Below are 21979 nucleotides of genomic sequence, written 5' to 3'. Positions count from 1 at the left end.
AATATTTCCACACAATAGAAAAAATTGTTTTACTATTGTTATAGGATTCTTTAATAATTAATACTAATTTATATCTTTAGATTTTAGATTGTACAGTAACTAATATATTTTTTCTACTAAATGTAGCCATTGGTTGCATTCAGCAGAAAAAGCAGCTTTGCAACTGTTGTAAAATTCTTCAACATGACTAGTACTTATTTTTAGTTTTGTCAAAGTTTGTCCCCGGTTGGTCTGATAGTTGCCATGCGGGGCACTGGAACTCGGCCGCGGATTGAAGTCACTCTTATCTCCCAATATTGATAAGTGGGACGTGCGTGGCGTGTGGCGTTCCAGGGCAAGGAAGAGGATCACTGTGCGTGTGTGTGTGTGTGTGTATGTATGTGTGTTTCTTATCCTTAGTTTCTATTCGGATTAAATGTATAAACTAATCATATAAAAGAATTTTATAACAGTTGTAAAATTGTTTTTACTGCTTCAACTCTAATATCTCTTAAATTATATACAACAAAACAAATAAAATGAGACGAGCATGGTGTAGTGGAGAGCACATTGGTTTGTTACGCCAAAGATTCGACCTGACCAAAAAAAAAAAAAAAACTCCAAAAAAACCAATATGCTTGTTATACGCTCATTCTCCTCATGCCCAAAAAACCTCTCTATCTTAGCCGTTCGCAATCGGCGTTAAACTGTAGGCATGTAGGAGTCCCGTATGTCTACGGGACATACAATCTACATGCGCATCATAGATACATACGTAAAGAGAAAAAACAGGCTTCAAGTCTATTACACGAGGAAGAAGAAATCAAATGAAATACTTTATAATACCGATTTGTTATTATATGTATATGGTCGTGAACATCATCATATATATAAATTTTCATTAAATATCAAGTGTTTCGTCTTTTTAATAAAATATATAACAAATGTAAATATATGCGTAAAAAAGATACTAAACGTTATCTGGATGAGATCTAGTAACTCTTCGAAAACCTAAAACAAATAAGTTTTGATTGATACTTTTTTCACATAATTGTTACATATATTGGTATATAAAACATTTTCTTACAAACATTGACACAACTTACTATGGTTTTTATTTGGTGTGTTCCATGATATAAGATCTTCATCCTCTAATGCATGTTTGCTCTGACTTTGTCTTGAAGCTGTTTTGCTACGACGTTTTGAATAAGGAGTCATTGGTAATACTGGTTTATTTTCAGCACACGCTACACAAGTTTCTGTTATAACAAAATATGGAGATATATGTATCAATATATATATATATATATATATATATATATATATATATATATATATTTATAATCACATATATAAGTTTGAAGATTTTTACCATCAAATGCAACACTTTTTCGAAGTAATCTCCTCTTGACAATATTGTCCATTAATGTTACATTCTCTTCCTCTATTATATTACTTTTATTTGGTGTCATATATTTATTTTCGTCTTTTTGCGATAATTTTAATGAACTTTTCCTACTTGATTTCAGAGAACTTTTTCTTTCTTTATTAATACTTGCCCTTTTTGGAGTCATCTAAAAAATTTTGTTTTATTAGTTACCTTTCATTTATATTTAATTAAAAGATTATAAATGTATTAAATATATATAATGGTTATTCTACATTTAATATCAAGTATTATAAATACTACAGTAAAAAAAAGGTAATCAATATATCATTAAAAGTCAATTGTTTCAACTTCTTTATAAACTTATTTATCTAAATATGTATCAATATTTATTTTTCTTTTTAAATAAATGAAGACTAAATTAATGTTAATGTTTTTTAATGATTTAGAGTAGATTGTTTCAATGTATTGAAAACCTTTATCTATCCGATAAAGGTTTCCAATAAATTGAAACAATCAACCCTAAATCATTAAAAAACATTAACATTATAGCTTACCATTTTGCTAATTCTATCACTTTTTGGAGTATTATTTGCCAGGACAGTTCTATTTCTAAGTACTTTTGTTCCTAAATCAAGATCCGTGTTATTTAAAATTATTTTTTTGTCAGTAAAGGTCATTTTATCATCTCGGACAGCTTGTGATGGAGATGAAAAAAGGATATCTCTTTTTTTATTTGGAGTATCCTTATGTCGATTTCTTAAATTTTTCGTAGTTGATATCTCTCCATTATTTGGCGATTTTTTAACTGATACTGAAAATGTTGTGTCGAGAAATGAATGCACACCTGAAGTATTCTGAATAGATTTATTTCGTTTTTCTATTTTCTCAAATTCTAATTCGCTCAGATCGTCACTACTGTCAGAATTTTCAAAGTCTAATTTTTTTCCGACATTCAAGTATGGCGATTGATTCATCTCATCCAAATCTAAACTGTCTATCCTATTTAATGCAGCAGCTAAACTTAATTTATTCTGCACTTCTTCATCAAGAGGAACCTCACTCAGAAATACTGTATCGTCAAAATTGACCTTATGCGCGGACTTTATGCGGGCTTCTTTATTTTCCAATTCTTCCGATTTCTTTAAGATGCTCTTACCCGGAGTTTGATCGGAATTAACATACGATATTGTGTCATCTAATTGAATCTCGGGTGTCTTACACTTTTGACTTATTTTCATAGCTGCAAATGGACTTCTCATTCTTTTAAATTTGTCGGAAAGTTGCACTTTTTGTATGGAACCAGGTCTTGCACTACGCTTAGTATCTTCCTTGTTTTCTACAGTAAGAGATTTTCTTTTATTCGGTTTTTCACTTATATTTACATCTTGCAGTAATAAATCTTCCTTATTTAATGTATTTGTTTCTATTTTGCTTTTCTTTCTGGCAGCTAAGATAAACGATTGTAACTTACTTGGCTTTGATGACACAACTTGTTTTTTAGGTTTTTGTTTGTTAACAGGCATTGATTTTTTAACAGGTTTAGCAGTATATTCTTCCTCCTCCTCCCATTTTCTGTTTCGACGTTTCTCCAATCTCTCAAATCGCATATTACAATTCTCGACCTCCTGATATGTCAAGTCCCAAAATCCTTGTAGATCTCGGCATGTAACTAGCATTTCTCCTTTACCAGTTTCGCAGTCTTGTACCAAGCCACGAAATCGTTCAAACTTTTTATTTATTAGCAAATTTGTTTGTCCAACTGCTTGTTGTATTTCATATACAGCATCTTCTGGGACATCCTTCTCAGATCTAATGTCCAGCCATTGCTTACAAAGTTCCTTAAGCCTATCCGTTTCCTTGTTTACAAGAAACTTGAAATATTGAGCAGTGCGTTCCTCCTCTTCCACGCATATGTTTAAATTTTGCATGACAGTGTCTTTAGTTGGAATTTCTTCGGACCGACGACCAATGCCCAAACGTTGCTGTCCCTCTTTTCTAGAGTTTCTTTTCCCACGACTTCGTGTAAGATATGGTGAAAAGATGATGAGATCTTCCATAGCACAATTTTCTTTCTCGTAACATGTTGGAGTGATCTTTTGTAATGGGGGCGTTTTGATGTCATTGCTGCTCAATGAAGAATTTTGTTCTTGCATGTCTATCTGATTTTTAGCCTGTTCTTTTAACGACGATGTTATTATATTTGACTTATTTAATGTACAAATAGATGGTTTATTTAATTTCTCCGTTGAGTTTTGTTTATTTGCTGATAATCTCGGATTTGTGGAAGTTTTAAAATTTTTTGTTGTGTTGTCGAAAGTTTGTGTATTTTTTTGTGACGATATACATTTCTCTTCTGACTTTCGTTTCATTGGTGTAAGACCAAATAAAGATGTTACTTCCAAACCAGGTGGAGGTTTAAAGCAGTGATCAATGGGAGCAAATGACATTTTGGGAGATGGTTTTTTTGGCACCGAAGGTAGATTTTTTATTGGTTGCTTAGCAATAGCTGCTGCTTTAGCAAGTAATCTTTTTTCTGTAACCCGTGAAACTCGTTTCTGGATAGAATTCGATTTTTGTTTTTCTGTGTTTTTATTCGGTGTTTTTTTTACTTTTAATTCATTAATTGGCGAGCAATATAAAGAGTGATGAACAGCACCAACTTTAAAAGCAGGTTTTTTCTTAGAGGCTTCCAGCTTTTTTTTCCTCTCACGTTCCTCTTTCCATTTTATCAATTTTTTCATACGCTCATCAGTAATGGTAGATACGTCTGTTAAAAATAATAAAAGTTTGTTTAATTTAACAGCATAAAATCAAACATTTAAGAAAAAGATAAGATCAAATTTATGTATTTAAAAAATATATATGCTTGTAAACCTTAGGAACTTGTATATATTATGTAATATGCACATGCTATTATAAACATATATAGATACATTAGTTACTAAATATAAGTATATTTTTATATAAAACATTTCTTCTTGTTATCAATGTATAAAACCGTGTCATTTAACATTGCAAGATATATTTCAACATCAAATTTTTTATTTTATACTATGTACTTTAAATTTATCATTTATATTATGAAAAATTATATTATATGACAAATCATTCTATAATGTAACAACTATTATAAGATTCAGTTTTAATAAATTAATTTGAACTCTCCGTACGCAATCTGAATCTTTTTCTTGGCACAAACATAATCTCGTTTTCAAATTTTATTTTTTATTGAATAAAAGTTTTAATACTTAAATTTAAAAAACTATTTGGTAATGTAGCAGAGATATTGAAAGTCTTGAATTTTTTTAAATTTTTGAAAGCCTAGAACAGCGCAAAAATTTAAGTTAGGCAAAAAGATCCTATAGATTGCTTACAAAATAAGTAAAAATCTGATTGCCTGATTGCCTATAAAGGATTAATTAACAATCTCTTAAAGTAATATAAAGGCAATAAAATTTCCTAAAGAAATTATGGTAATTAAATTTCCACAACTCTCATTGCCAAATGGGGACAGAGATACACACATCGCATCTCTCATTACATTAAAAAATATCTATACTCACTCACTCATTTTCTCTCTCTCTCTCTCTCTCTCTCTCTCTCTCTCTCTCTCTTGCTCTCCTCCTCTCTCTCAAATTTATTTAATGCACTTTTAATATTTTATTTAAAGCTACTTTTAAAGCTTCTTTTTCAGTGCAAATCAAGTGATTTCTTTTACTTATTTGTCCTTTTATACAAAGTCAAATAAATATGTTCTTATTAAGACTTAAGATGAAGACTTAAGAAGAAGGAAAAGAGGAATATTATTATAGATTTATACATTCAGGGAGAAGGGTAGCATGTCAGCAATTTTCAAAGTCAATTTTTGGGTTTTATTTTTATTTTTTAATTATGAAATGTATAGAATATGTATATATAAGTTTCATTTGAATCTGATGACTAATAACAAAGTTATGGAACTGTAAATAAAGCACAGTTTTATGCTGTGGCACAATTATATTCACCGAGTGTATTCTATATTTTTAAAAAATGCACAAGTAAAGAAATTGCTATATGGTAGACAAGATTTAAGGTTTCTTTTTAAAATAATACACAATTTTTGCTTTTAGATTCTGTAAAATGTCCATTACAGAACATATTTCAAAAAAATCAAGGACCAATACTAAAGATACATATAATATATTCTTATATATAAGATAAAAAAACTTATTTTAATATACTAATTCTTTTGCAATAAATTCTCGAAGAAAAGAAAATTTTGCTTAAAAATTTAAATTGTTTTAAAATGTTTATATTATATATAAACATATACTTAACAAAGAATATATTTTTATAGACGTTTATAACATATACATATTATGTAATAGATAAATCTTACTATGTAAGATTTATAGATATATATTTCTTAAATAAATACATTTGACATACAAATAACAAATTTTTATCAAAGTAAATTACATAGCTTGACCTTTTATAACCTTCTACAACAATTCCGTTACCGTTCAAATTCTGGTACCTTGATATTACACAGATATTATAGATAATATATTAGATATAAGAGCTGTGCAATGACAACGTAACATTACCAAGCCGTCGTTATATGCGGCTGAAGGGAGACGATGGGTAAGAGGCAACAGAAATTTCGAACAATCTTCAATCTAATTAACCAAGACACGGGACACGAAATTAAACAGGAATTTCTTAACTCACCAGGCTGCGGAGTCGACGAAACATCCTGCAGATTACGATTCTCATTGAATGCACGTGATCTGACTTCCTTACGTGTCTTATCATAATTGCAGGCTCGCATAAGCCTTCCATGATTTGTGTCGCCAAACCCCGAACGTGGATTCTTGTATTGCTGCTTGAAATTCATTATCCTACCGGTAAAACTGCGTAAAGCGACTTGTAACTGCCCGTGACAAAATACGGCGGGTACGGATACACGCCAGGGATCCCAGCCGTTAGGCGGGCTACGTTTTTCACACATGCGCACTGCGCAGTGGTTGCGGCTTCAATGACGTATGTTTCACAGGCGCAAGAGAGTGTGTTACTGGTCGCCCGAAAAACAAATTTCTAAAAGAATTAACTTTCTTTTAGAAAACTTTTCACAAGCGATCTATTTTTTTCTCTTGTATGTATAAATGCACGTATAAACTTTGCGTAACATACATAACTAATAATATTATATATGTATACAAATGTATTAACAAATTCGGACAGGTTTCTCGCCTCTACTACTGACAAGCACCCGTACGGCAGTACAATTGAAAATCGTTTTAAATCACTGATCTAACGCAAAGTATTATTAAGCTTTATTATTACTACTTATAAATTGTGTAATTTAATTGCTAGAAATTTATTCCCTTTAATATTTTCTTTTCCTTACCAGACTTATTGATGCCATCTGTTTTGACAAAATATATACGTTACTGTTAGATAAAAGCGCGGGCAGTAGTGAATGCGATATTGCGCATGCCTTAAAGTAGTCGATCTTCGAACACTAGAATTAGAGATGTGAAAATAGATGGGTAGTTTTTCGTGGTGATAGTCGCCAGAGTGCAGCAGCGATCGAATGTGATTATGTGATTGGTTTCTGTCCAATCAATCATACTCAACAACCAATCTGGCCGTGAATACAAAATCTTTTGATTGGGTCGTTGTTTTCGTTAACTGCCGCGCAAATTCAAATTTTAATAACCTTATTAAATTAGAAAGAATTAAGCAAATGGTGAGATATTTAACAATACATAACTATTAATCTTTTATTCCTAATGTCAACAAATTTGAAACGATGTCATCTTTATTTTCACGATATCACCACCGCTTGAATGTCCACTTTGTTAAGGTTATAGAGATAGTAGGCTTATCCTGAACTGAACTTTTTGCACGGTTTACTTGAAGAGGAAAAAAAGGAAAGACAAACAGTTAAAGACATTCAATTCTAATCATGGAAAAAGTATACGAACCTTTTATCTTTTGCATCACACCTCTGATTTTCATACCGAGGCAGCTTCAGTATACTTGTAATCACTTGTAATGCGTTATATCAACAATGCGCAGCCCAGTCTGCGCGCGTATACCGTATACTTGCGATTGTAATTATCACGTGGTGATAAGAGACACCTTTATCTTCGCCCGCCGGGGAATGCCGGTCGCAGAATGAGATCCCTCGGCTTCAGGCGGGTCGAGCCGAATCCCACGCGGTTTGCCGCGCGCGGGCGTCCCGCGGACGCCTCGTGGACGTTCTGCGTTCGGGCACCAGTTATTCATACGCCGCGCGGCGTCGCGCTATGCCCGCGTTAGAAAATTGTGTTTTTAGAAGACCTCTCCCAGAATTGTGGAGCTTTGAGTGTACTTGGAGCTCTGGGACCAGTGATAACTCCTAAAAATTTGTACGGACAAGTTCTATTTAAAGTTAAGATTCTAACGTTTGGTATATCACGATTAGGATCAGGATATCGTATAAATGATCGTATGTACGTTGATGAGTTATCCGTACGTACGGACTACGTAGGCTTCGAAGAGGTAAATATTGCTGTGTCATATTCCCGAGAGAATTAAACTATCCTCTATATATGCTACATGTGTTGTCTTTTATGTTTACTTTTGATTTCGTTTAATTGTACTTGTTTCTTTTTAGATTTTGAAATTCTGGGCCAAGTGCAACATCTACCATTAGTAATAAATTTACCAGCAAGTTCGATAGTTTACTTACTGTAATGCTGGTAACTGCTTAAAAAGTACACCACTTATGTGCAATCACAATTCCTAGTCTAAATATTGGATGTTACTTGTCATTGCTCATCCAAGCAAAACAAATTAGGACAGATATTTTTTACAGACCTATAATTATAATGCTGGTGCTAATTGGCTTGTATGTGTGCTTTTGTTTATATCAATTTGCCAGTAGCTCGACTCTGACGGCTCCTCCTCTGTCAGCCCTAGTAGTCGCTTTTGAAAGTGTGCATGATCTGTCATTATTGGCTAATACCTTATCAGATCAGGGAATTGACACAACACTGATAATACCAAAGTATTCTGCCACTGATCTTTATAATAGACTGATCGACGTTGAAGTGTTGCAACTGGACATTAGTATCAATAATTCAACACATGTCAACAGACGTGCGTTAGAGACATGCGAGAGTCTCTTTAAGGATGAAAAAATGATGGGGAAAATACAGGAGTTTAATCCTACCTTTACTATATTTCCAGCATTAAGGTACATGGGTATTATATATAATTTTTATATCTCATAATTTTATTAGGATTTATTTGAAGAAGATGTAGGATTCATTAATTTAATCCTGGAATGCTACTGCGATAAATCCAGTTGCCCAACTGGTAATTTAAGTTTAGTGAACTTTTTGTTGTTAAATTTTGATAGCAAAATTTTTACAAAGTAACATTTGATAAAATTTTGTTTACATTAAAATAGTGTTAGTTAATTCTTCTAGTACTCTTTACAATCTGCAAAGCAAATAAAGAGTAAAAAAAACTTAATTTTATTGGCAAATTTTTATTTAAATAATGTAATATTAATATTGTTAATGTAAAGAAAAATATGATTAGTATTCCAAGGTTAATGAAATATTTTATACATATATACTTTCATATACAGGGTGTTGTGTAAAACTTCAGACAACATTTACAAGCAGGTAGAGCGCATTAAACTAAACAGAAAAGTTCTTTATTATTTTGCAATTTTTGCAATAAGTTATTGATTACACAGGTACACAAAAAAGTGGTGTTTCTTTTGAAGTTAGGAAAAAATGACCCAATTCAGCAATTCTGACCTTGGATTCGAACAAGTCAAAATACATAAGGATTGACTAGTCTGGTCTGCTGGACCAACCACTTTTTTTGTGTTCCTGTGTAAACAATAACTTATTAATTATTGTGAAAATTGCAAAACTGTAAAGGATTTTTCTGTTCAGTTTAATGCGCTCTATCTGCTTGTAAACGTTGTCTGAAGTTTTACACGACACCCTGTACACACACACACACACACACACGCGCGCGCGCGCGCGCGCGTGCATGTATGTATGTATGTATGTATGTATGTAATGCATACTTTTATGGTATTTTTTTAGACACGATGGCTGCTTGCTTCCACTCACAAAGCATATTGAATCTATTCCAGTAATCTGGATAAAAAACCCAGATGAAGAATTATATGCATTTGAATGCACTAGAGTTGCACTGCAGGTGCATAGTGGTGGATTTTGGTCGAGTGTTTTAACAAGTTTCTCAGGGAAATCATTATTTTCGGCTGTTAAGAACGATTATCTAGTTCCTGTTATACGATTAGCAATCGAATCTCTATCTGTCAACATCGATTTGGAGCATCTTTACTCTGATGTTCGACTAGTGCTTTGGGGAGGCGATACAGTGTTACGTTCTGATTTTGCATCTTTAACAGATCTACTCGTAGAGGTACATAAAATGCGTGTTAATTCTTTATTCTGTTACTGCTTTTTTCACAAACGTTTTTTTAACAATCTACACGTCTTTATGTTACAATTATTTACTGGCTTAAAATGACTTTTAGATTGGCTGTCATCATTGCAGAGGCGCATATCCCTTACCTCAAACCTTGCAAAAGTCATTGGTCGAATATAGAAGTGGTATTATTGTTGCTCTTTTAGAAGATAATTACGAGATATTGATACGAGAATTAGCAAAGAAGTTACCTCAAGGCAGAGAAGGTCAAGCTGTCGTATGGACGAGTAAGAGTGCGGAAGTACAGGAGCGATACAAAAGTCTAGATACAAATGCTGACACGCCGATAAATCTTTTTATTGATGAGACTGTCGATCGGCAAGATCTCATAGGTAGAATATAAATTATATATTGATTAAAGATAGTAGATATTTTTAAAAAAAGAATAAAAACTATATATAAATATAAAAACTATAGATATAACATAAATTTTCTAAAGACTTTTATGAAATATGATGAATTCTAATCAAGGAATCTGCATGTCTCCGACTGCACAATACGTTTCACAGTAAATGAAAACAATGTTCAGGCGTTTATTTGCTTACAAGTGAAATACGTGCCTCGCGAATGCGAGCTCTCTAAAGCGCCATTGAATTGTATAATCGCGCGAGAGAGGATAATGCAGTAATTGTATGGAGTTGTATTCTCTTCCTCTTAATACTGTTGCCTCATTGTTACAGGTTACAGCCGAACCCGAGTGGTGTTGAGTCATTGTACCGATACGGAATTCCTGGAAGCTGCCTTTCACAGGGCACCCCTGATATGTCTGCCGAGGAACACCCACGAGTCTCGCAACACCGATCGCGCGATCGAGTTGGGTTTCGCGCGCTCCGTGAACGGTCACGTCTCGACCGCAGAAATCGCGCGGATGGTACAGGAGATTCACGAAACGGTGGCTGTTAGTGAAAACGCGCGAAAGATCTCCGTGGCGATGCGTGACAGACTAAATCCGCCTTCCGACAGACTCGTCTATTGGTTGGGTTATATCGCGAGGACGAAAGAAGATACTGACAAGTTCCATAAGCCGAAGAGTCAAGCGAGAACATTGACGGAGGATATTCAGTTCTTCGTCGGTCTTCTGGTAGGTGTGATCTTCGGAGTTGTCTGCACGGGCACCGCGGTTGTTACACGATATCTCATCACGGCTAACAAAATGCAAACAGCGAAGGGACGATACACGGAATGAACGTGTTTCGAAATTCGACTCGATATACGCATGCATGGACATTTCCGTATATATAATATATATATATACATATATATTTATATATAAATGCACGTAGAATACAGGTACATACGAATACAAAGATTTTACGAACTAGGCTTTATCTCATAGTTAGCGAAGAGATCGTTATTATTACTATTATTATTATTATTATTACGAGAATACTTTCTCATAATTTGACTGAAAAGACTACGAGTCTCTAATGAAGTGTGATGTATTATCGTGAAGAAAATAAATTACAGTTTGTCACAATACTGAATTCTGTATGTCGTCGTTGGCACGAGCGTATTCCCTCGTGTTTACATTTACTGCTAAGTTCTTACAATATTACGGACGAATCGCGATATCTACTACGCGTTGCTTAAGGCCATATCCTAAAAAAATAAGAGGAATTATAGGGATGCAACCTCACGAAATAATGTTAATGTCTATGTTTCATATCATATTGTATTCGCAATAAAACGCGAAATATTTTGGAAAATTTAAGGACCTTCTAGAATTCATCAAATAAGCGTCATCCACTAATTAGATTGTGGAGCAATTTCATTTGCAGTTCAATAGTACATTCCAGACACATCTATAATTGCATAGTACAATTATACGTGCATGCATGTGCGTATATAATAGTACTATATAACGAATAATTTCTTTCGATAATTCGAATAAATGATTTCAGTAGATTATTTGAGAAGTTGCAGATTCCTGTTTATAAGACATTGCATAATATTTAATATCTATAGTTATAAAATAATAAAGTACATATCTGTCTTCCAAAATAATAATTGCGCGATGCGTTATGCTATTACAATTTTGGCCGAAGAAAGTGCGAAAACCTCGCGTGTAATTCGTTGTGAGCGTAGTGTGTTCGCCGATATGGGGATCAGAAAATTCGTAAATGACTAGACTGTCGACTTAACTGGCGCTGGCATGCGACAAAGCGGTTGTATTATCATCGTATTAAGTGTATAAAATAGTGACAGCGAGAGATAAAATCGCCGGATGGGATATGAGAGTATCTCGTGTGTGTGGACTGTGTATGGAAATAGAAAACGCAAACGCAAAAGGATTTTCTTAAACGAAGCCGATGAAAAAACGCTTATGTATATACAACGACGATTACGACGTAGAGTCTAGAAAAAACAGTGAGACAATATTTACATTCATTGGCAGTATTGTTCCCGATTCGTGCGAGTCAAGGGCGCCGGAGATTCCGAAGTGGATTCGTCTCGTTCGAGATGGATCGCCTCGCTGTAATTTGGATCGCTCGTGATCCCAACTTCGTGGCGTGACTCCTCGCTACATTGCTCTTTAATTAGGCGAAAAGAAGGTTCTACGCGCTAGAGAGCATCGATATACATACGACATCGGTACGAGATACCTACGTGCGGAGGTCTTTGCCTCGATATAAATAGAACACTCGTCGCGTAATTGCACGTGTGTCATACGCGAATGTGCGAGAGCAAGGGAAGGGAAAAAAAGTAATCGACGGGCGTAGTCTATTACCACGTTTTTACTCCCCTTTGCATACTCACACTTGCTCTTTCTCTCTCTCTCTCACACACGCACACGCACACACACACACACACACACACACACACACTCTCTCTCTCTCTCTCTCTCTCTCTCTCTCTCTCTCTCTCTCTCTCTCTCTCTCTCTCATTCTCTTTCTTTCTGTCTTTCTGTCGTACGCAGAAATAGTAAATTGGCACATCAGGGCGCGAGATGCGTAAATATGTGACGAGGAGAAATCTAGATAAAGTTCCGACGAAATCTTCTATCATTCGATTCTCGCTATAAAAAGAATGCGCATATACTAATTATATGAGAGATACGTATAGCTATATCGAATAAATAAATATATATATACACACACACACATATATATATATATATATATATATACATATATATATAAAATATATGTATATATGTATATAGTAGAGTCAGAAAAGAGATGATGGGAAAACTTGATGCCGGACTGTGTTCGTTTACGTTCAGAACTCGGATCATCAGATCGCGCGAGTACGATGATATAAAGCGAGCGTGCTTGGACGTACGCTTGGGCATACGTCAACGTGTCCCTGGAATATAATTCTTCTCCTCCGCGGTACGTCCGGGTCGAGATAAAATTAAGCGATTAAATGTAAATTAAAGTAAACACATTCACTTTCGATGCATTAGCGGTCGCGTAGTAAAGTGTTGTGGCACCTGACAGTCAGGCCGGTGATGATAAGTCACGCAATAGCAACCTCGCAGACGAATCATTATACGGTAACGTTATAATAATAATAATAATACCGAAAATCTTGATTGCCGTCAGCCATTTCGTTCTATAGAAGTTTAGGTAAAAAAAGTACTCCAGGCGATTAAAATATTTATAAGTCGATGAATCATATAAAGGAAAGTGAAGCAATCGCTCTTAGTAAAAGATGCAATCGAAGCCGACCGTTAAAATGAATACATTTGTCGAATTGTAATATATAAATTATTTGTCATTTGTACGTGATTCTTCGCAGCGTGTTCTGTGCTTTTTCTTTTTTACGGAAGCAACGAGCACGAGCAAACGCTGCCGTACTGGATTTTATTGTTTTCACGATGTTGCTTGCGATTTATGCGACCGTCAGGCGGAAACCGCATCGACGTAACGTGTCGTTGTGTAGCCTCTCGCGGCGTTAATTGCGGATGTACAACGCGAAGTGGCAATGAATAATTAATCCGAACGTAAAGAACGAACGTGAGCGCGTTCCCGGCCGACAGGCCGGATCCCGGAATGCAGCTGCATGTGTTTAGTTGCACACGTGCTCTTCCCGCGTGTGCCGGCACATCTCGCACTTCACGTGACAGCACCAGACGAATCGGCACTTGCATTTCTCGGTGACGTCCCGCACTCGCGTCTGGTAGCCCCGGCCGCAGCATAGCAGCCGGCATCCATCGAGCCCAAGAGACGTTCGATTGCACACTCTTCCTCGCGTGCCAGGAATGCCGAGCCTGCGGAGGGCGAACGAAAATTATGATGTCTTTACGCGTGATAATACAGCACGAAATAGAAACCCGACGCCGACAGCGACGTCGAGAGAATTTCCTGATTACCCCTTGGACCATGTTGAATTCTCGTTTTTAACACGCCAAAGTTTGCGATAAAATAATTTATACGATTCTTTTACAAAATTTCTCTTACGTGGAAGAAACGGTTTTGCTAAAGTGTCGAAAAAATTTAGCTATAAATATAAATTTGAAAATAATTTTATATAGCATTCCATGAAAATATAATTACGTAGGATATTCAAGCATATCAAAATGATGTTTTTGACGTTCTAGCAACTAGTTTAAGCGTTCAATTGTAATGTCAACGTGTAATTATATATAAAATATTGTATAACTATTTTCTTGAATAATAATTATTTTATTTTATAGAGACAATTATTTTGATAATCTAACAAGAAAGTTTTTAACTAAACTTTTAGATTAGCAAAATTGTTTTAATTCTGTAAAATATTTTTCAAAAGTACATTAATAAGTACTTGATGCAATTTTCTTCTTTTTATTAGACACAAAAGGATGAAACACGCTATTTCCATTTTTTAAGACTAAGATTTTTGCAATCATATCTGTATCTTTGATAGATAATTCTACCGGAGAAGTTCAACATGTCCAAGTTTTCGCGCGGCGCGAGTTAAACTTACGTGAGATTCCTTTCGCAGTAGTCGGGGCTGTCCTCGAGATAAACCAGATCCGTCTTGTTCGGCCGTTTAAGATCGGGACGCGCCGGTCTGAGCCTGGCCGGTCTTCTACCGCCACGTTGCGCCAGTCGTACCAGAGCGGCACCCTCGTGCAGAGCCGCCAGGGCGACTCCGGCCACCCGGAACGACGGCAGTCTTCTCCAGCACACGCGCACGCTGCACGAGCCAGACATGCCTATTGCAACAGAAGAGAGGATGAGAATTTAAAAAGAATTATTCAACGGCGCACGAGACGAGGAAACACCACCAATTGCGAAAAGTCACGAAACTACTTGCCGGAAGCAGAGAATTGTCGAAGTTTATTTTATACTACAACTTCATCAAATGTTATTAATTTTTGTAGAGAAGATTCGGTTGGAAGTGAAAACTCTTGCAATTCGACTTTATTTCTATCTTTAGTTTTTTAAATTTAAATCTGAAAATGTAAAAGATGGTGAAAATGTTTTTATGACAGAATATTAAATAATAAAAATAATCTTAGACACGAAACTAATCATCTACAGTTTATCTTATGCTACAAGTTAAAAATATACTTTTGACAAAAATGCATCACTGACAAAGATTTCTTACTTCCAATGGAGTTTTCTCTAAAAAAATAATATTTCGTGAATTCGTAGCATAAAATAAACTTCCCGTGTTCGGAGAATTATCCCGTTTCGTGGCTGTATTGTTGCATTTTATAAAAAGCCACGATCTGCGTCACCGTTTGCCGAGAAGCGAACAACCCAGGAGGGTACTTCTCGCTTCTGCTCACCATGGCATTTACAAACGCGCTGCATCCTAGAGCGAATGGCCCGTCTGCCGGCCTCGCTATCATGTTTCCTCATCAGCTGGCCAGCCAACCCTTTCGGCCCGTAGAGAGCACCCTCCTTCACCGGTTCCTCTCCGCCCTCGGACCATTCCCGCGAAAATTTTTCCCCGAAGTGTATGTCCTGCGAAAGACCATGTACACGGTTCTCATTTATGCACATTTTTCTAAACGACGTTAAAAAAAGCTTGAATTTAAGAAAACGCTAACTACATATAAGAGCGTCGTGAAGTCTTCCGACAAACATTTCAAGTTAGATGTCCTCTGGGAATGACCTCTCTTTCAAATCTTTTTTTTTTTTTGCATCGTCCGGCTTCCCTTCGTTTCGCGGCAACAAGCCGAGAGCGGCTGTGGGAGATTAAGCGAACAGGTCCTAAGCCTGCCGAGGAGATCTCGCGCGGGTCCTTAAAGACCCCTAGCTTTGAAACTTCCCGAGGCAGCTTTACGCGCGATTCACGGTTACGAATGTGCAGAACGTGATGCACAAATTTCGCGGTGAATGTTGAAGAATTAAACGAACGCGTATCGTCAAAAATGAGCGACCTCGACGTGTCAAATTTCGAGAATATTTTGCCATATTTTAACATTGTGAAATAACTTTGCATTGTAAAAGATCCTTATTAAATATTATTCTAAACTACTCACAGTCTTAATAGTTAATTAACTAAACTTGAATTAGAGTTGGATAAAAATTTACAGTAGGACTCTAGAGTTAATATTATTGTTTTTTATATTAATATTTCATCTCAACAGATTCATAATTTATAATATTTTTTTTGTGGTAACATATTAATAGTCCCGTCTTCGCCGTTTTCCGATACACGTCGGCAAGCCAAGATGATATCATGCTCCCTCTTTGCTTTTACTGTCAGATGCTGTCTAAACGTAATCCTTCCCTTCGAGCATCGCCACTCTCCCCCTCTCTTTCTCGAGTGGCATCATACACGTCGACTTATCGACGACAGCTCGCTGTAGTCAAGTCACCGAGGATCTTAGATAACATCCTGTCACGGCGATAGCAATAAATAAATAATGTAACATAATCGGTGTGATTAGAACTCTAGAGAAAGAATGCATCGTCCCTAACTTCCGACGTCGCTTCAATTATTGAAAAAAATTGCGCGGTATTTTTCAGAATAAATTGTCGCAAATAATTATCTCGATCATTTCTCGATATCTATTAAGACATGTATATATTATGCTTCTGAATATTTCAACCATGTACAATTATTGATATTAGTAAAATTATTAATAATATCATACGTAAAATACAATTTTTAAAAATAAAATATTAAAAATAACTAACAAAAAATTTAATTTAGATTAAGAAATTATATTTATCAAATTATTATATTTATCAAATTAATTACGTAAAAACTGGCGATGAATGAAATATTGCAAATACTTAATTTGTTATTATCAAGATCTATATTATGATGGCAATCTATCAAGATATTTTAAATATTGTATTTTAATCATAAATAGTTAAGATTACGATTGGTATGTTGATTCAACACGTCGATTTCGAGTTTCGCAGTTGTTTATATAGTAAGATGAACCGCGAATTCGAATTCCTCCATCGCAATTGTTACTACAAGCATCTTTCCCGTGTGAAAGAACCTCTTATTTTGTCGCGTAAAATGCCAAACGTATACACGTGCTTACACGTAATCACGTGTGGCATGCAATAGTTATTACGTGCCAATACAACGATATCAATTATAGAAACCCAAGCATTACTGGAAAACGACGGACTTGCACCGTCTTCGCATTAATAATCGTATTCTACCGCGTATTATATTATTAATTTAAACATAATTCATAACTTTATTATACATGATTAAATTTTATATTATTATATATTATTTTAAATTAAATATAATTAATAATTTTATTGTTGCATAAAATCGAATTTCCCACGCGCGAATTAAATCGCCAAAGCTCATAATGGGTCGGGTAATTGCGTGGGTGAACGCGTACGCGCGCGCGCGTGGGTGTGTTATAATGCATTACACAGTCGCTGCTGTACGTCACATCACCATTTCATATCGACGCTTCTGTGTGCCGAGAACCGATCTAAATCCACTCCGCCTGTTTCACGTCGTTACTTTCTCGAAACGCATCAGCGAAGACGCGACGAATCTCTGATCTGTCTGCTGCTGTAGATATATTTTGGTTTTATAATACGCCGGTGTCGATATTACATTCGTATGTAGGTATTATGATTTGCGTTTATTGCTCGATAAAGATACTCGAATCGCCGGTGATCCTTTTAGATTCGATTTAACAAGCACAAATCCTCGCGTTCTCATAATAACGTCTTTATTAAATATCGAATATCGTTTTAAGAGTATTATTTTTATAATTATGTTAATTAATATTAATTAATAGATAATATTTAATAATGTATTAATATTATATTAACTAGTAAATACAACTTTATTATTTTAGTTTATTATGTTAACATTAGATTAATATTTACGATTAAATTTAAAAGCCAACGTACTATTTGATAGGTCGTTAAAGTTTTTTAATTATCGCTGGGCCTGTTTGATAATATAAACGATAGTAAAAGAAAAACTTGTCCAGACACGGTGGGGGCCTTTAATGAGACCCTCTTGCTGGCTGCTCGGCAAGAGCAAACATCATTACCTCTGTGTCGTAGGTTATCCGAGGCATTTGTCCACCGAACTCACCCTAAGATTTTCACGTTCTCTCATGCCCTAATTCTCGCGACAACTAGATGACAACTCTTCTAACGTGTTCGTCATGATATTGACAAAATAAGTTAACATTAATTATATAATAGAATCTTACATAATAATTAAATAAGGATCGCAAAAGAGGAGTGTTAAGGAGGAAAGAAAGAAAGAAAAAGGGAAGGAATATACAATTCTTTCCGCCTGTAAATGATGAATTCTTTTTCTTATTCAATGCAAAGTGCTTCTGTTATATTTGATCTCTCATAAAGGTGTAAAACAAGATGTTAATTATCACCTATAATTCGTATGTAAATTTCGAGTAAGATTTGATAATAGTATTTGCGTTCTTTATCTACCTTACAATTTAAAAACGATTTAGGCATTGATATTATATCAATATAATTAATAATAATATTATTAAATATTAATATATTTATTTATTGTAACATAAATTAATAGTAATAAATAAGTAAATTATATCAATAATATATTTATCGTTATTATTAATAAATCCCGAATTTACGTCACATTGCGATTCAAAGATATTTTGAATCCTCGATACTCCGATATAGACGCGTATATTACCTAACTGTCTCTGCACGTGTCACGCGCGTTTATGTGTGCCGCGCGAACTCTCGTTCCTCATGCCCGGCTAAGTTACGTGTCCGGATTGCAGGGGACGAAGAGGGGCTAGGGGCCGATGGGTTGTTGCAACTTAACAAGCTTAGCTCCCTTAATCCCCTTGTAAGCCGGCAATGTCTACAAGGGGTCAGCCGTTTCGTATGAAACGCATACGTTTACTGCCCGAGCTTTGTCTTCGGCTGGCATTAAAATTCGCGACGAAAGACCCACCGAGGAGAGACGGCGGGCAAAGAGATATCAGATAATTATCGGATGCACGTGGCCCAGCCCCTTGCCGCGCAATACTGGAACGGGATACGCAACACGTCGGTTGCACAAAAATAAGGATATTAATATACAGTATCTAACATCGAATCATTTTATTTCCCCAATTCCTTTTTTGTGAATAACTAAAATTTCGCAGTGATTAAACACCAAATAGCTATACCATTAAAATAGATACTCAAACAAAGAATTGGTTGAAAGTTTGTAATATAAGTTAATATACTAGCAGTCTCAGTTTTGAGGATTTTGAGGGTATAGACAGAACCACGGCCGTGGAGGAAGAAAAACATGAACCATATTAAAAAATTTATTGGGGGCGCACTGAATCTTCAATGTGATCGGTTCTTGCCTTTAGTTCTTCTTCCCCATCGTTGCAAGATCCTCAAAGCTGAGACCTTTCGAATTTAATATGCGAAAAGATTTACCATGTATACCGTGTGTTCTGCACGACGGACAAAAATGATACAACATGAGATGACACATAAACCCTGGCGAAAAAGGGAGAAAATCACCGTCATAACACTCACCTCGCTGCATCCACCCCACTGCCAATTGTTTGGACGTCGCGCTCTCACGCGATTGTCGCAGGAGCAATCGGTCAACTCGCCCCTGGAGCAGGCCCTCGTGACGCTGTAAGCGACCCCGGCCGCTGATACGGCGTATATGAACGCGGCCTCCCGGCTATCTGCGAAAACGCAAACGGAATTTTTCGTTTGTTTCCCCTTTTTGCCGCCACTCACTCCGCGTGCGCGCACTCGATGTTACAAGTTGTGCGGCGTGGAGAGTAACTCCGTGAAGCGACACATCCGGTCGAACTCCGCGCGTCTCAGGCATCGAGCCGTGAGTGTACTTACTGACTAACATGACGCCGCCGAACACGTTCTCGGGATTTTCCGGGCTGACGGTGCAGTTCCATCTCGCTGATCTAAACTGGTGCTGACACTCCTCTATGGCGAGCCTAGCGCCCGCTCTGACTGCCTGCAGGACGTAAGAGGTGAAAGCCATAAGAATCAAAAAAGAAACGCCGCTTTCGGATACACTCTTAAGCGACGGCTCCCTCGAGCGTCGGAGCTGCTCAAACAACCGTTTCCAGCTCGTCTCCGACACACTGGAGATGGAATTATCGTATTTTCATGCACGTATAGACGGTGGCGCGCGATGAAAGTTAAACGATTGACATGAGAGACAAATTTTGATACGAAGGCTCATGGGTTTCATTCTTTCACAAGATTTATCGATGGACTCTTCTTCCCCTGCCCCTCATTTTCTCTCTATTTTACCGCAAGTGCGAGTCGTCGCTTAAGGGCACACTATACCGAAATGAAAATTATCATTTAATGTCCAGCTGTAAACGATAAAACGAATTCCCCGCTTACGCGAAAACACGACGGCGCGCTTTAATAGGTCGTGATAGCGGTGGACATTCCGTAGAATCTATTGGAAAGCGCGCGTTTAACTGTCTCCTAATGGGTTTGGTCGCTCGTTAAAAAAATTAAACTTCGATACCCGGATTGACATATGAATATTCATGCTCCGGTCCCCCTTTTGTGTCGGTGTAACGCACGCTCGGAAAAGGCAGTCACCGCGCTGTCGGCGGCTGCTCAAAGAGATATCGATGCCTCGAGGCGTTTCCCCAGGTTTACCTAGGTACCTAGACAGATTCCTAGACGACCGTCCCCTTTCCCGCATCGCTCTCACCCTCCCCTCCCCCTCCCGTCCTCCCGACACGTTTTGTGCATTAAGGAAAGGTAAACGCGATTTCGGGGCCGGCGTGAACCGCACGACGTTCCGGCCCGGAACGTTTTGTCACGGGCAGCGCCGAGAGATTAAACCGCGCGATGCCGATCGGGAGGCAAATTTGTTCCGCTTAAAGAGGCCCGTACCTACCTATTGTATCACCAGCAAACGCAAACGGTAAATCTTGCCGCACAGTGTGCGCCCCGTTGATGCGAGAGCCTCCGTCTATTCCACGGAGGAACCACAATCGGACTTATATATCCGTTTCTACCGCAACGTAGATGAACTTTAATCTCACTCGGTTTAACTTACTTGTTAATCTCACTCTGGTTCCCTAAAAATTAGAAAAAGATAAACGGTAAGTTGAACCGAGATTAAAGTTAATCTACGTTGGTGGAAGTAGGCCTTATTGTCAGGTACGGCCCCGTTCGTATGTAAAGAAATCCAGCTGAATATTACGATTGGTGCTTCAAATTCCTCTCGTTTTCCGTGTACAAGTTTGCCTTGCGAAAATAGCGATGTAAATACAACGGAATGTTAGTCCGAGAGAACTCTAGGAACTCTCTAAGCGACGACTCGGACCAAATTCTCCGGAAAGATTAAATTCACAGATTTCAAAAACAGTCAGAGAAAGAGAGTGGGAGAGGGAGAGAGAGGAGATTATCGCGCGCGAACCCTACAATTTCCCCGTAATTCCTCGGGTAATCCCCGAAACTACTAATCACGACGCGTTAATCCATTTATTACGCAGTGGCGGGAAGCAGCCGTCGAAAAATCGATTTCTCAGAAGACTACGACCACGACGAAAAATCCCGGCCGGTCGGTGCCGAAGGCCGACGTTCGGCACGCGGTCGTAGGTCCCGCGAATCGAATTAGCCGCGTGCTTCCCCGGGCATTAATCCGAGTGGCAGAGGGAGAGAAAGAGAAAGAGAGAAAAAGAGAGAGAGAGAAAGAGAGAGAGAGAAAGGGAGACCGCACGGGGCCCTT

General features: G+C 36.9%; 3 protein-coding genes across 5 annotated transcripts in view; 1 reads left to right on the top strand and 2 right to left on the bottom strand.

Annotated features, from left to right (window-relative positions):
- Positions 1 to 294: 294 nt before the first annotated feature.
- On the bottom strand, positions 295 to 7429 carry LOC105840146 (disks large-associated protein 5). Of its 3 annotated transcripts, none has more exons than XM_036294066.1 (7): positions 7339 to 7416; positions 6759 to 6872; positions 6080 to 6445; positions 1924 to 4136; positions 1352 to 1553; positions 1086 to 1238; positions 295 to 990 (listed from the first exon to the last, which is right to left on the bottom strand). In XM_036294066.1, the coding sequence occupies exons 3-7, from the start codon at positions 6357 to 6359 to the stop codon at positions 950 to 952; spliced, it is 2889 nt and encodes a 962-aa protein (XP_036149959.1). In that variant the 5' UTR covers positions 6360 to 6445; positions 6759 to 6872; positions 7339 to 7416; the 3' UTR covers positions 295 to 949. The 3 variants fall into 3 exon arrangements, with proteins under 3 accessions (XP_036149959.1, XP_036149961.1, XP_036149960.1); XM_036294068.1 differs by lacking the exon at positions 7339 to 7416 and having other exon boundaries at positions 1924 to 2705; positions 2841 to 4136; positions 6759 to 6874; XM_036294067.1 differs by lacking the exon at positions 6759 to 6872 and having other exon boundaries at positions 7339 to 7429.
- Positions 7430 to 7510: 81 nt separating this feature from the next.
- Positions 7511 to 11351, top strand: LOC105840147 (UDP-glucuronosyltransferase 2B4). Its single transcript, XM_012686947.3, has 5 exons — positions 7511 to 7897; positions 8013 to 8594; positions 9466 to 9808; positions 9924 to 10206; positions 10555 to 11351. Exons 2-5 carry the CDS (start codon positions 8227 to 8229, stop codon positions 11058 to 11060), a joined length of 1500 nt encoding a protein of 499 aa, XP_012542401.2. The 5' UTR covers positions 7511 to 7897; positions 8013 to 8226; the 3' UTR covers positions 11061 to 11351.
- The window catches only part of LOC105840148 (protein Wnt-1), a 47001-nt gene continuing 36317 nt past the window's right edge, over positions 11296 to 21979 (bottom strand). The window contains exons 3-7 of the mRNA XM_012686949.3: positions 20110 to 20233; positions 19783 to 19940; positions 15594 to 15771; positions 14783 to 15014; positions 11296 to 14087 (exon numbers count right to left, since the gene is read on the bottom strand). Coding sequence (XP_012542403.1) covers positions 13886 to 14087; positions 14783 to 15014; positions 15594 to 15771; positions 19783 to 19940; positions 20110 to 20233 — 894 coding nt within the window. The 3' untranslated portion in view covers positions 11296 to 13885. The remainder of the gene's footprint in view (positions 14088 to 14782; positions 15015 to 15593; positions 15772 to 19782; positions 19941 to 20109; positions 20234 to 21979) is intronic.

This window comes from Monomorium pharaonis, chromosome 11 (assembly GCF_013373865.1).
Source record: "Monomorium pharaonis isolate MP-MQ-018 chromosome 11, ASM1337386v2, whole genome shotgun sequence".
NCBI classification, from domain to species: domain Eukaryota; kingdom Metazoa; phylum Arthropoda; class Insecta; order Hymenoptera; family Formicidae; genus Monomorium; species Monomorium pharaonis.
The sequence above is the reverse complement of the archived record's forward strand: the minus strand, read 5'-3'. Positions and strand labels throughout refer to the sequence as shown.